The sequence below is a fragment of the Anopheles coluzzii genome, chromosome X (genome assembly GCF_943734685.1).
Source record: "Anopheles coluzzii chromosome X, AcolN3, whole genome shotgun sequence".
NCBI lineage: Eukaryota > Metazoa > Arthropoda > Insecta > Diptera > Culicidae > Anopheles > Anopheles coluzzii.
In genome coordinates, this window is record NC_064669.1 from 8,226,751 (window position 1) to 8,241,981 (window position 15,231).

The following is a 15,231-nucleotide window of genomic DNA, read 5'->3' on the forward strand; positions in this document are numbered from 1 at the left end:
GACAGCTTGCGTGATTTCCTTCTCACGTCCACAGTGATAGATAGGCTTTAGGTGGTGGCGGTGGACGTGTCTGTCCCGGGTACTGCTCGCTTGACCACCCATTGCGGGGCTGCTGGCACGACTCGCCAGCACTCTTCTGCCATTTGGCGGGTGGTGGAAAAAGGTCGGCACGGGGCGACCCTAGCGAGAGCCGATCGATCACAAAGCTCGGTCGAGGCTGATTGGGTAAGGGTTTATGGTGTGAAGGGGAGGTGGGATAGGGCGTCACGATCGCATGACACACACCTTTGACAGCTCTACGCATTAGACGAGGCGGAAGTGAACCACCATCCCTAAGGTCTTGCAAATCAATGCAAAGCGTTTTGGAAGCTTATGGGATTTTGAAGAAGTTTGATGATTGAAATATAAATGTTTCTAGAAGTTTGGCGCCATCGTTCTTATGTTATATTAATCAATAAATGTTGGGAATATATTTGGAGGATCTTTGAGATTACTGTAGAGCCAAGAGTGATCTTCAAAAGTTGTTGGTAAATGCTTTTGATGGTATAAATGGTTGATTTGTGTTACTTCCGCACAGACCCTAATCTCAATACTAGCATGAAACCAACTATTCGAGGACAACTGGAGGTGGCAGAATATATGGTTTTAATGATTCTATTAATTGGTACAGACTCTTGAGTTCCTCTCTGGAACATTTACATCAAGAGGCTTCCGGCGGAAAACCAACATATAGCTAGACAAAGTTTTAATATTGCTTTGAGAAAACGCTAGCTTGGTTCTAGGTTTGATAGGTTTTCTAGGTTTGCTAGGTTTGATTGTCGTTGCTCACAGCAGTATCAAAGCATCAAAACGCTTATAGTTGCTGTTTGAAGAGTTGGTAGAAGAATGTGGTATCGGTCTAATGATAGTCGCGTAGTAATGATTTGTTTCGGAATTGGTTCCGGAATCGGAATCGGCTTCGAACGCGGAGTCGGTTTCGGCATCTTCATAATAATAGGCGTTTAAGTCCAATGATGCTACGTATTAATAGCCGCAAAATATCAAAATTTACTAGTCAACGATTCATTCTGAAGGAGATTCCCGGACTGATTTCGCTTCTGAAGCTTCTTATTTCAGTTCAAGAACTGATGCTCATCTCGGAGCTAATTCCATTTTTGGAGTCAATCATGATTCCGTTACTGGAGCAAATTGCGATTCCCAGGTCGATTCCGATTCTGGAGCCGATTCTGATTCTAGAGCCGATTCTGATTCTGGAGCCGATTTCGATTCCGGAACCAATTTCGGAGACCGGAATCGGCTGTGGAGTCAACTTCGGAATCGGTTCCGGAGTCAATTCCGGAATCGGCGGAATAAACTGAAGAAGAAGAAGAAAAGAGAGAAAAAGAAGAAGAAGAAGAGAAAAACGAAGAAGAGGAGAAGGAAGAAGAAGAAGAAAAAATAGAAAAAGAAAAAGAAGAAGAAGAAGAAGAAGAAGAGAAAAAGGAAGAAGAGGAGGAAGAAGAAGCATAAATCACTTTCCTGGATTTGGATTTTTTTCTACTTTTCTACTCCTTCAACTTCTACGGAACATTTCCCAAAACCGATGTTTGTACCGCATGTAATCGCGTTACATTTGAAACCGTAAACCTTGCGTTACATTTGGCAAGCGTTAATGGAGTTACATGCGTTCAACGTGCCCCACGTTCGGGGATGGTTTGTGTATTGGCTAGCGTGCAGCGTCGCCTGGTGTGCAATAGTGTAAGCTGCAGTTGTGTCACCTTGCCGAAAGCGATCAGCAAAATTCATCAAAATAAAGGCGTACATTTATATACAAAGCGAGCAAATGTTATTGAACAGCGGAAAATGTTAAATTTTATAGAATAAAAAATTTCCCTTCGAAGATAAAAAATACCCCGAACCATAAGCTGTCAAAATCTGGTTTGTTTTGAACCCGCTGCTTTGTGACAGTTCCAGCTGTCAACAAAACGACGGAATTCGCGCGCGCATCAAACACACAGCAACAGCAAACCGTCCGAAACCGTCGGCTAGGGTACGCACGGTGTCTTTCTCTCTTTCTCTGTGTATCGTTTGGTGTTGTGTTGTGTTGTCGAGAAAAACACGGGCCTAATTTGCGTCTCAGCTTCAGCGATCAAGATGAGCCGCCGCAAAACGGTGCACGTGCCGCTCAAGCTGGACGAGGAGGAGGACCGCCGGCTAGCCCAGCTGCTCGGCAGCGACAGCGGGTCGGACTCGTCGGTGGACGAATCGAGCGCCCGGCCACCCTCCAGCACGGACAACGACGGAGCGAAGGGGAGGCGCAAACCGGCACAAAGTGGCGGTGGCAGCTTGCGGCGCTCCTCTCGCATCCTGTCTCCCAACACCCGGTACGCGAAGGATTACGTGACCGGCGGTGGGAGACGGCGCGGCTACCAGGAGCAGAGCGACAGCGATACGAGCGCGCGCGACGACGGCGCAGACAGTGGTGGCGATGGGCGGATGGCCGGTGCGGCGGACGACGATGAGGAGTTCGAGCTGCTGAACAACAAGGTAGCCGCCACGACGCTGTTCGAGGCGCGGACCGATGTGGCGGGCGACGGCATTTACGGCTTCCGGACGCCGAAGAAGCGCGGCTCGATGAGTGCGCTGGCCGCCCAGGCGAGCAGTGCCCAGCAGCAGAGGACGCCACGCGCCGACCCCCTGCCGGACCGGGCACCGCGGACGCCACGGACGCCACGGACGCCGCGCACCGCCGGCAAGGTGCCGAAGACGCCGATGCATCAGCGCCAGCACGCCAAGAAAGGTAAACACATTCGCTTCGCTGAATATTTTGCATATCACAATCAAACAATCTATCAAACTGTTGGCATGAAGCCCGGATCACACTTGAAATGAATCCTGCATAGACATGGATGGCTGCTGAGGCTTCATAACAATACGCTTGCCGGTATGTTCCAACTTGATCATGGTTCCCCAAAGTTGTGTCAAAATGAAGTTGTTTTATGCATGGAACCGGTTGATTCATTGGTACCCTTCAATGCTGTATCATAATGATTGAATTAGTCATGATGTTAGTTAGTTATATATCCGGCTCTACAGCCACTTTGCGGTCTTGGCCTGCCTCAGGAGTGTCCGAACCCCCTCACGGTCGCGTACCTTGACAACCGGATACCCGGGTATTTTATCAACTTGAAACTGCAATAAGCGTTGATTCATTTGCTTTTATTTGCCTGAAAAGCAGAAATTATTCGTCAAAAGTGTTTTTAAAACATGTTTTTGTGTAATTTAATTTTTGTTACAAAAAAAAAAAATGTATAATTTTGAAATGGTACTTACCAAGCGTATAATGTTTGATAACATTGACTATGAAACAATGTAAAACAATTGAAAATTTTATGTTTTTTTTAAATCGTCTCAAGAAAGTATGGAAAAAGGCACTTTCTATGTATTTTACATAAAACAGCACTAAAAACATCCATTTAAAAGGAGAGTTGTCTAACGTAAAAAAATATGAAAAAATAGTAAACGAGTCTGTAAAAGTCTCATTTCCTCACCAAAGTAAATAAGACTAATGTTTGCATGTTTATTTTCAACTCAACAAAAATTATTCAGGTTTTAATGTGAAAAATGATAGCTTCCCATACAAAATGTATGGAACTCCCGGGTTTGCCGGTCGTCGAGATGAAGTAAATTGATGATGTAAATTTGATCATTGACACGACGGTTCAACCACTCAATGCTTCCATTAACTGATCTATTGCATTTTTTTTTCTCCCATTTGCCAGAACTGTCGAAAGCCTTGCAAGCGTCGCTGATGTCCGACTTTTCCGCTAGCGAGAGCGATTACGAACCGTCCGAGGAGGAGGAGGACAGCGACACAGACGAAGAGGAGGAGGGCGACCAGTCAAGCGAGGGCAGCTGCTCGGCGGACATCGAAAGCGAATACAGCACCGCCAGCAGCGCCGGTCGCAACCGGCGCAAATCGCACGCCGCCACCACGAACGGCACGAAGGCGGCGGGCGCTCCGTCAACCGCCGCACCGAAGCTAGCGATCCCCGTCCCCGCCAGCCTGCCGGCACGCGGACCGGGCCGGCCGAGCCGCGCCGCCGCCTCGAAGCACAGCGCCCCGCCCGACCTGCAGTACATCGTGCAGAGCGACGACTACTTCTCGACGTTCGCGGCCGGCGGCAAATCGGTCACGTCCGACCACACGCTCGACCGGCTGCAAACGCCGCGGCTGCCGCAGGACGTGCTGCTGCGGCTGCTGGAGGACACGAGCGGCACGAACCGGGCGCACGCGGCCGCCATGCAGGAGCTGCTGGACGACCACAGCCGCCAGTTCGCCCGCTGGCTGTTCCTGCTCGACCAGGGCTACAGCGTGCTGCTGTACGGACTCGGCTCCAAGCGCACGCTGCTGCAGAGCTTTCACCATCGCGCGCTAGCCGACCGGCCGGTGCTGGTCGTGAACGGGTTCTTCCCCTCGCTCACCGTGAAGGACGTGCTGGACGCGGTCGCGAACGATCTGCTCGAGCTGCAGCTGCCGACCGCCCTGCACCACGAAACGATCGACGAGATCGAGCGCGAGCTGGCCTGCCAGCCCGACCTGCACGTCTTCCTGCTCGTGCACAACCTGGACGGGGTGGCGATGCGGGCCGACCGCATGCAGGCGACACTGGCCCGGCTCGCCAGCCTGCCGAACCTGCACCTGGTCGCGACGATCGACCACATCAACGCGCCGCTGCTGTGGGACGCCTCCAAGCTGGCGCAGTACAACTTCTGCTGGTGGGACACGACCACGCTGCTGCCGTACGGCGTCGAGACGGCGTTCGAGAACTCGCTGCTGGTGCAGAACGCGGGCGCCCTGGCCCTCTCCTCGATGGCCAGCGTGTACGCGTCGCTCACGTCGAACGCGCGCGGCATCTTTATGGCGATCGTGCGCCACCAGCTGGAGCAGGGCGGGCCGGCCCATCCGCACTACCCGGGCATGCCGCTGAAGGACCTGTACTGGGCGTGCCGGGAAGCGTTCCTGGTCAGCAGCGACATTGCGCTGCGCGCCCAGCTGACCGAGTTTACCGACCACAAGCTGCTGCGGATCAAGCGCTCCCTCGATGGGTCGGAAAATCTGCACATCCCGATCGAGCACGGCCTGCTGAAGCGGTTCGTGGAAGAGACGGCCAAGAAAGTGTAGTGGCGCGACGATTGGGGAGGGTTGGGGAAGAGTTCGTGTATTATGTTTTGCACTTATGATTACCTTTTTCATGATTCTTTGTTCTCTCTGAATTATTCCGTGTTTTTTTTTGTTCCGGCGAATAGATCGCTCCGTACCCGTGTTGCAGAAGGAGCAGGTGAAATGCATTCTTCCTGCATCAAAGGCACACATACTTTATACTTTGATACTCGATAGAATTAAAGCAAGAAAATAAACAGGCGGGCCGCAGCATTCCAACATTCAAACGATTTCAATTTTAGTTATATCTTTTCTGATACTAAATGTGTGGAGTTTCGTTAAATTAGATGTTTTTTTTTTAAAGAAAGATCCCACTAAATGAACAAGCTTTCTCGCTCTTCAAGGTTAAATGATGGTCTGTGGGGTAGGACGAATTGCGTGTTTGTTCTTCCATTTAGTTACCAGTAGAATGTGGTTAGTCTCTCCCTCATCACCGCTACATCGCCTGTTCGTTTGATCGGCGATCATCAATAAGGACTTACAGTTGGACCTAGAATCGGTTCTACTTTTTGTTTTTGTAGCCTCTAACAAACAAGTTGATGACAAATTGAAGATTCTAGCTGGTGGTTTTATTACGACTAAACTATTGGTTCATTATATTGCAGACTAGGTCGATCTGCCTTTGCATTTTGTTGACTACGCGATTGCCAAATCTACAATACCCCCTCTCAATCGCAGACTCCGATCTTGCTTAACAGTTTCAACCGCCTACACCAACTGCTTCTTGTCCGGCGCTACAACCGTTTTGCGGTCTTTGCCTACCTCAGGAGTGTCCGAATTCGCTCAATGTCTCGCGCATTCCTCTGCCAGTCTGTTATCCCGGCTTAATGGTGGACGCCTCCACGCCATCTTGTCACCTCAATATAGGCCTACCACGCCTCCTCCGCGTCTTCGTGGACGGCCTAAAAAGACTTTAGCCTTGCGGAGCTTAATACGACAGTGAGGTCGCCGCACATCTCGTATAGCTCGTCATTATAGTGGCTCCTCCATTGTCCTTCCACACATACGGGGCCAAGTATCCTTCTGAGCATCTTCCTCTCGAACGCGGCTAAGAGGGTTTTGTCAGATTTGAACAGTGTCCCTGTCTCAGAGGCGTATTTGAGTATCGGTACTATATAGGTGCTATGTAGTTCCAGCTTCGTCCGTCGCGACAAGTTCTTTGAGGTGAACTGAATTTTCAGCCTGTAGAATGACCGGTTGGCAGCCAGCAACCTTGTGCGCAATTCAGCTACCATGCTATTGTCGTTGCTGACCTTTGACCTGAAGATAGGTGAATTGTGAATTAACGACTTCAAAAGTGCGTTCAGCTATCTGTACGTCACGCCTATGTATATTCTGATTATTTATTGGTAGGGCCGCTGATGTTGGCACCATCAGTTTGGTCTTTGCCTCGTTTATCTGCAATCCAAGGTTCTCTGCCGCCTGTTCAATCCCCTGGTAGGAGCCGCAGACCAATGATGACTATATCATCAGCGTATGCCAGGATCTCGGTTGACTTGTCAAAAATAATTCCCGAAGTCCCGGATGTCCCTCTCTAGCGCCACGTTGAATAGGAGACATGCAAGTACGTCCCCCTGGGGCAGACCTTTGATGGTAGCAAAAGGCCCTGAGAGTCCACTCCATCTACCTTCACCTGGCAAGTGTCGTTGGTCATAGTCATTCTAACTAGCCTTATCAGTTTGGCCGGGATTACAAAAGGTTCATAGCGTCGTGCAGTTTTACCCTGGCGATGCTATCATTTGTGACTTTGAAGTCAATGAAGAGATGGTATGTGTCGTTTCTGTATTCAGCCATCTTCTCCAAGAATGGTAGAATAGCTGGGCCAAGAATGGCTCAATATAGAAGATCTGGGCCACCAACCCATCGTAGCCAGTAGACTTATTACTCTTAAAATGCTTGATGGTGTAGGCGTTTGCTGAAAGTAAACATTATTCTTATATTCTATCTTACCTACATATCTGCGTGCGATCGTAGGATCCCTGCGTGTAAGGAGCTTGCTATATTGTTAATCTAGGATTGCAAGGTTGGGGGTTTTCAAGACTGTGCTAGATTACCGCTTTAAATGCTTTGGATGTGCTACAAAAGACAACAATGCAATGTATGACGATAGACGAGACAGCAAGAAGATCATTATTTGCTTGTAGCAGACATGCAGATGATGCCACTCTCAGTTTGGGGTTTTCCTCGTTTATCTCTACTCAGCCGTTCTATTCCATCTGCTCGCACCATTGCTAGGCTTCACCAACGTATGAACACATATGTAAACAAACAAATAAAATTACGATTTGCAAAATTACTTACTACACACGCTGATAAGGCCGTCATCATCTTTTCGGTGCAAGTTGCGTTGAATATTAGCATTCCTACGGCACTGATAAGTGTGAAGTTGTGCAATTCTGCCTGGATTATTCGCGTCCGTCCAACATTGGTAAGCGTGACGTTTGAGATTGTGCTGCTAATTCCCGTATAAAAGGATGCTCCATTGCCCGTTGTTGCTCAGTATCATCTTTCCAGAGGAAAGTCCTAGGCGCTAGCTCACTATGTTCGCGCATAAAGTGATAATGCTCCTTGCTTTGGCGCTCTTTTCAACGACCATAGTCCGTGGTAAAGAAAACGATCCCGTTAAACAGTTATTCTCCAACTACGGGGACACAATTGGAAACGGGATAGAAGAAATCGTGAAAATAAAAAAGCAAATGTGGAATAATTTCACTGAATCTCTTGACCGCCTTTACGAGCTCTTTAAACAACAGTAATAAGCCATAATAACCTGCTCAATCGATTCGTCTAAACTAATTGAATTGGTCCAAACTAAGGATTGGTGGAGCAGAAACGTGTAGATGGCAGCTCCATGTACGCACGATACGATGAGTGTGAGATCAGCAGTGAGGTGCTGCTATATTCATTAACGAAGGTGCGATCACACACGGGAACGGTAGATTGAGACTCCACAAGGGCATGAAGTTTACGACCAAGAATCAGGACGATGGAATAGTGGAAACTGTGCTCAATACTATCAGGGTGCCTGGTGGTACTACTAGAAACGATAGTTATGATGAGAATAATATGGTTTGGGACCACTTTAATAATATGAGCATGTGATACGCATGTGAATATAACTTTCTTCCTTCACCAATTTACTTTTCCTAATACAAGTAAGCATTGTTCCTTCCAAATCCTTCCACGTCACAATAAGACTTTTCTGGAAGAATAAAAAACGTGCAGAATAAAATTAAGAACAACGTAGACCATGCTTTCAATGAAGAGAGATTAACACGCAGAAGTTCTTGCAGTTAACACCTTTCATTTCAAACTTCCGAAATAGGACAGAGCTCCTGGATTTCCAAACTAACCATCCCCTTCCGACTGCATAGACTTCCAATATTTAGAATCAGAAGAAACTAGCGGGAAGGACTGGTTAGTAGGTAAAGTGTCAAAGACTCTGTCCAAAAGTCCGCAATGAAATCAAAAACTGCGACCGTCTGAAATTTTTGAATTCGAATAAGATTTGAACAGTAAAACGTATTGTTGTTTAAGAACTGATGATTATTTAAATGTGTCAATCTAGGCATGAGCTGTATTTTGAAATTACAATCTTGTGACTCGTATGACGTTGTCTTGCCAAAATCTTTATCAAAACAAGCAAATACAGTGCAGCGTACAAAGCGACTCTTACTCAGTGTGCACATCTGTAATACAGGCACCGTTGGTTCGTCACTTTTTGGTATTCAAATGATTGCTGAATCACTTTTCTACCCTTTCGAGTGTTCGCGCATTTCTGGCGTACGATTAAGAGAAAGTTTTGCCTTGAAAAAATCAGCATTAAATCAGCAACCTATCGTCATCACTTTACAAATTGAGTTAAAAATCTTACGCTACTTCCTATGCCAATTCCTACGCATGTGCACATGTCCTGCCCGGTCTTGTTTTACAAATCAGCGCAACCAGAAACTCGATAGGAACAAGAACTGTACCTAGTCCAGACTCTGACCAGGTTCAAGGTTCGTGCTCTCAACAGGTCCATAAGAATCATAATCGGTACTAGAACCAGTAAGAGTTCAAGATCGTTTCCAGGATCGATAAGGATTCAAGAGCTCAATATCAACTCCAGGGCAAGGAATGGGTCCAGAATCCGTTCCAGGACCCTTATGGATTCGTGATCGGTTCATTCATGAATCTTTAAAGATTCTCCATGAATTTCCAGAGATTCATGAATCTTTAGAATTTCTGGAGATTCATGGGGAAGCTTTAAAGATTCATGAATCTTTGGAGATTCGATTCGAAACTAGAATCACTCATTCTGAAGATTCATGGAACCCAACACTAATATCCATAGAAAAAAAAGAGAAAAGAGGGCACTGCATATTATAGTCTACTGATCTACGGGGCCCCAGGCGACCATCTAGTTCGCCTACCGTCAGATTCGCCACTGCTTGTAATGCTCCGTAAGGTTTTCGAACTTCTTCCGGATGCTCTGGTGTTTTTTAAGGAACTTGCAATCGTAATTCACGCAAGTTCGCGATCATGATGATGGGATTGAGATGTTTGATGTATCTTGCGATAATTAAATTATTGCTGCAAGCTTCTATCGAGTAGATGTTTGAGAAATCAAAAAACAAGACATGTAAGTATGGTTGCCCGCCTATTGGCGTACCAACCGCCAGCTGATTTTCAAAATCTAGATTTCGCGCGCGTGTCTCAATTAAATGTAGTCACATTCTAATTTTTGTTTGTTTGTTAATATTTGTGTTGTTTCTCTCTTCTGTAGCTATTTCATCGAAGTCATAAAAATTAATTAATATAATGGAAAACAGAATCATTATCATTAATGTAATGATAGTTCACAAAACATTCAGGCGATTCTACTTCTAACGAAAACTGAACACATTCTTCGAAACTCAGATGATGAACCACTATCCACAGCTTCTCTTGGCTTTCTATTGTAAAACTACATGCTTTTCTATTATAGAAACGAGTTCTTGGCTGCTGTCGTGGCAATGTTAAGCAAATCTTTTTCAGTAGTGATGAATATCAGATCCCCGTACGACCCATTTTGAAAGATAGGCAGGCAAACGCCTCAAAGTATCAAAAATTAAGGGATTGGTAGAGCTGTATTTTGCTCTATAGTTTACCCTTTTGGATTATTTCAGGAAAGAGTATCCTTAGCAATGAAGTGGTATTAAGATAGGTAGATTAATTAGGAACTATCTAGAAAGCCTCAAAGTTAGCAGATGACGTGAAACATGACGTATTCGGTTTAATGGTTAATAGTTCCATAACAACTACAACTACAATCGAGATACATGGAGACATACCATCCTTGCGGATACATACTTAATGAGCGGTTCCTATTAGTTGCCTACTCGACTCGTTCGTTAATCAAACTACTAAGACGGAATGTTGAATTTCTCGTTTCAGGCGCGTTCAAATTATCATACCCGTTCGTTTTTAGGTCCTATAATCTTCAATCTACCTCTGCTTCATTCGAATAACTGCCATGTCATGTCTGGTTTAAACTGTAGCCTACCATAGAAGTATGAAGACCAGTGGCAATGACATTAGAATAATCATTCTTGTGAATGAACAAGTGGATTTTTTTTTATATTTTTTTTTAACTTGGAAGATAGCGGTTAAAAAAATTAAAATATCCTACGGCCGAAAAGCACACCCCCTTCCTTCCCCCACGTGATACATCTTTCCGATGGGGGAGTGAGCAAGAAATTGCAACCAAAACTTCATTCCTTCAATCCCTTTCACACATTCTCTCTCGCCGTCTTCAAAGACGCAGACTCGCTGCCGCTCGTAGTGATGGGTTCAATTGGCCAAAAACTGGAGTCGACTCCGATAATTTCAGAACCGATCCCGGAAGGTAGGTCCACCGAGCAATATCCGGAGTCGTTGGGAATCGTCTGGAGCCCTCCGGAATCGTTCAGAGTCATCCGAAGTCGTTCGGGATCGGAGTCGACCGAAGTCGTCCGGAGTCGCTCCAAGTCGCCCGGAGTCGGAGTCGTCAGAAGTCGCCCTGAGCCGCCCGGAGTCGGTCAGATTGGGGCCTCGAAACAAAGGCCTGAATACGAAGTACACGCGCAAAATGAAAGACAACAAAACACAACGAAATGAATTGCCTGATCACAAGCACATTGCACCGGACGGCTTCTGTTGACTCCGATCCATTCTGGACGACTCCGAATGACTCCAACTCCGGCGGACTCTATCCCCAAACGACTCCGAACGACTCTGGACGACTCCAGACGACTCCAGGCGGAACTAGTGGTTCCCATTTCTCCGGAGTCGGAATCGTACTAACAACAGGCGTGGGTTCGCTCCAGAGAGCACACCACTAGCCGCTCGTTGCGGCCACACGCTGCTGCGCGTCGACCATCAAACACACACACATACACACAGTACACACTGACAGGCGGCACCGGACGCACACACATCCTTTCGCTGCGCTCTCGCTAGCGAACAGTACGACATCCTCCCGCTCCCTGGTCCCGTTCGACATTTTAAGGGACAACCTTCCTTTTGTTTTTCTATTTCTTACTCTTATACCTACCTTCCTCTCAGGCACTCCACCCATCCCCCCCTCCGTGGTGTCTGTCCCGTGGGGGTAGCTGCTGGACCAACGCAACGGTTTCACCACAACGTCCAGTTGTTGTTGTTCATCGGTTGGATTGGTCAAACGCTTTGCTGGCGCACAAGTCACCCGTGTGTCCTCAGCGTTTGTTGAAGTGTATGCGTCTGTATGTGTGTGTGTGTGTGCGTGACATAAAAATGAGTGTTGATGGAGTTTAAACAGTGCGTGTAGCAAGGTGAATAGCAAACGAATCATTTTTCTTTCAATCATTCTTCCAAAAACGACAATCTATTGTGAATCAGTTCCCGAAACGAATCGATTCCCAAGATGTCTATGCAGAATCTCCCATCCCCGTCCGTCCTGTGCGTACACACATGCGTACGCCTGTACCGGCGCTTCACAAATTCGTGGCACTCCTCTTCGCCCCCGAACGCCAAGAAAAAGAAAAAAAACCACCCCTAACAACCGAAGCCAAAAGGAAAGGTCGTAACGCATATCCTTAATGTGATATCCGCTCGGAAAGGAGGGGGCGCACTGTTAGTGAAAGTAGTTTCATGCCAGCTAGTCACGCCAGGGGTTTGGCGTGACGCGTCATCAAAACAAAGGGATCGCCAAGGCTGCTGGTGCTGCTTTGTTAGTGTGGTTAGTGTGGTGTGGTAGTTAGTGTCTCTCTGTGAGACGTCGCTGCAATGAGAGGCAATATTTCCCCTTTTGCTCGTGTTAGCAGCAAAGTTTAGGTTGTTAGCGAGAGCATGAGAGAAAAAGAGAGAAAGCGAGAAAAGCGAATAAGAGAAATAATGTGCCATCCTTTAGCTATCCTTAAAAGCACGTGCCTGTTACGTGAGCGTTAGGAAGTGTTGAGAACAAAGAAAAAAGAAAAAAAAAACAAAAAAAAGGTAAACATTGGCAGTATAAATGTCTATCGGTACAATTATGCACTATAAATGTATCGTTAGTGTCACACGAAAGCAGCAGCTACTGAGCGTGTTTGACATTTTAAATGTCAACAAGCAAAACAAAACCAAAAAAAAACAGTCAAACAAACATGCCGCTACTACTACCTGCGGGCGTACAAATGCCGATGACGTCATCGCGTTCATGTGCCGACCAACACCACCAGATGCAAACAAAGCGGCTGAAGCCGAGCTACACTGGTGATTAAAATGAAATTCGTTTCGAAATTCAAACCCAACACCGTGTTTCGCCAAAAAAAAAAAACGGTGATTTGCGAGCGGCGAACGCTCCCGTTTACACTCATTGCCTGTTAGGTGAGGGATTGCTCTCATGTTTTTTTTTTAACTTTGATTCATGTCCCGAACCACTCGGCTCTTTGAGGTTCGTGCCCCGAGCAACAGAGAGGGAGAGAGAGAGAGAGAGAGAGAGCGGACGTTAAATTCGAATCTTTCGAACGTGGCGGGCCTGCGCACATTGTTGACTCTTTCTTTTTTAGTTACTTCCGTGCAGCAGCTATCGTAGTTATCATGCAAAATAATAGAAGTGAGTGAGAAGAGAGAGAGATAGAGAGAGAGAGAGAGAAAGAGAGAGAGAGAGAGAGAGAGAGAGAAAGAGAAAGAGCATGAATGAAGAAAGAAAGGTCTCCGGGGGGGAACAGAAAGTTGGATTATACAACAATATCGTAAAGAAAAATTCTGACATACACACACACACACCCACACACACAAAACCAAAGGGAAGCGGATGGCGAAGGGCAGAATGGTAACGGACGCCGAACTCCGAACTGCAAACGTCACCGGACATTTGACGACGACGACACGAGCGAGCGAGCGAGCGGGATTATTGGCACCGTAGGGTTGTATAACCAGCCGCGCGACTTGGCAGCAGCAGCAGCAACGAACGGCGCTCAAGCGGCGCTCACTCCGCAGCGAACCTGTTCGCTGGCAAGTACACACGCGTTACGGTGTCCTGTCGGTGTAGACGCGCACGAGCGATGGAACGACGCTAAAACGGAAAAAAAACACTCCCGCGGAAGCAAAACAAACCAAAAACAAAAACACACCGCACCGGGTCCTCAAATGTCAACCGCTGTGACTACTGTGCGTGACTACTAATAGCTCCAATCATCGGGGGCACCCGAATCCGGGCCAACCTTTCGGGTGCGAAGCCCTGTGTCTGTGTGTGTGTGTGTGTGTCTGTTTTTTTTTTTTGAGCACAGAGAGGACGCCGTAGACGCTTTGACAACTACCGGGGGAAAAAAACAAAACGCCGGTGCCATTGTTGTGTAAATAAGACAGATTTGCGACCGAACAGTGCAAACACCGAACAGTGTGATAAGGGGTGTTGGTAGTGGTGGTGGTAGTAGTAGTAGTAGTTGTAGTAGTATTCCGGTGCTTATCGTTTCTCCCATCTCGTTCGACCATCTTTCTTTGCCTCCCGGGACTGCCTGGATGGTGCAGCCGTGCCGCCAGCGCGCCATCAACTAGCCGCTTTGGCCGCCCGCCGCTCCAATCAACCCGCTAGCAACTCTCCACTTGCACTCCAGACCTCCGGCATACACCCCACCCCCTCCCCCCCCATCGCCACAACACCTGCCAAATGCGACAATAGTATGGAAGTATGTTCGCCGCAAGGAGCATCCTGTGCCGTTTATATAATACTTTAATTTTCATGCACCGTAAGTATAACCACACAAAAAATTGTTTGTAGTCGTCGTGCTGCCTCTGGCAGACTGTTTTCTGTTTGTGTTGCTGTTGTTGTTGTTGTTGTGAGGACGTAATGCACCCATGTGTCGTAACGCTGTGCCGTCTGAGAGTGGACGGATTGGAGGGAAAAATAATGGAGAAGAGTCTTGCAGGGGCGAAGGCATTGGGAGAGTTCCAATGAATTCTTCATCCCTTGCTGGTAGCCGTTCCTTATCGGACGAAGTTGGGCACGTGTCGGTCTGTGTGTGTGTGTGTGTGTGTGTGGCTTACCCTCAAACGGGGAAGTCCTGTTACATCGCCATCAATCACCTGTGTGTTTCCAGGCAACCGACCAAACTAACCTCAATGATCGATGATCAAGTGTGGCCAATGTTTTGCGGGCATTCGATGGATGTTCTCCCTCTCGGTCTTTCTCTCTCTCTCTCTCTTGCATGTACTTCGGCACAAGAACTCCGTTTTTGGAGTAGGACGAAACACCAACCAGCAAAAGGGGCGACATTAGAAGGAAGGTCGCGTTACGCAACGCGTGTCCAATGTCTTAGTTGGTGGAACGGGAGCCTAAAATATTACCCATGATTATTCATCCCAACCCACAAAACAGTTCAGACATTCAAATGTGGGCAGTGGGCTTTTAATTAGATCCAGGAACTTCAGGAAATTATACTTTAACCCATGAAAGTTGGTGCGACAATTGCTGTGGCTCGTGTGTCCATAGACATGTAACAAGAAATCCACAAAAAAAGTCCAGAATTAATCCAACACTCCTGCCCCAGACAGTGCAATCGGAGTCG

The 15,231-nt window shown here is 47.2% G+C and overlaps 3 protein-coding genes across 3 annotated transcripts in view; 2 read left to right on the forward strand and 1 right to left on the reverse strand.

Annotated features, from left to right (window-relative positions):
• Positions 1-15,231, reverse strand: part of LOC120958116 (dorsal-ventral patterning protein Sog) — a 247,514-nt gene that overhangs the window by 101,422 nt on the left and 130,861 nt on the right. The window lies entirely within an intron of this gene.
• LOC120957404 (origin recognition complex subunit 2) lies at positions 1,945-5,430 on the forward strand. Its single transcript, XM_040379606.2, has 2 exons — positions 1,945-2,779; positions 3,762-5,430. The coding sequence occupies exons 1-2, from the start codon at positions 2,134-2,136 to the stop codon at positions 5,162-5,164; spliced, it is 2,049 nt and encodes a 682-aa protein (XP_040235540.2). The 5' UTR covers positions 1,945-2,133; the 3' UTR covers positions 5,165-5,430.
• The window catches only part of LOC120951350 (uncharacterized), a 34,496-nt gene continuing 30,355 nt past the window's right edge, over positions 11,091-15,231 (forward strand). The window contains exons 1-2 of the mRNA XM_040370030.2: positions 11,091-12,015; positions 14,195-14,412. Of these exons, the coding sequence (XP_040225964.2) occupies positions 14,355-14,412 (58 nt within the window). The 5' untranslated portion in view covers positions 11,091-12,015; positions 14,195-14,354. The remainder of the gene's footprint in view (positions 12,016-14,194; positions 14,413-15,231) is intronic.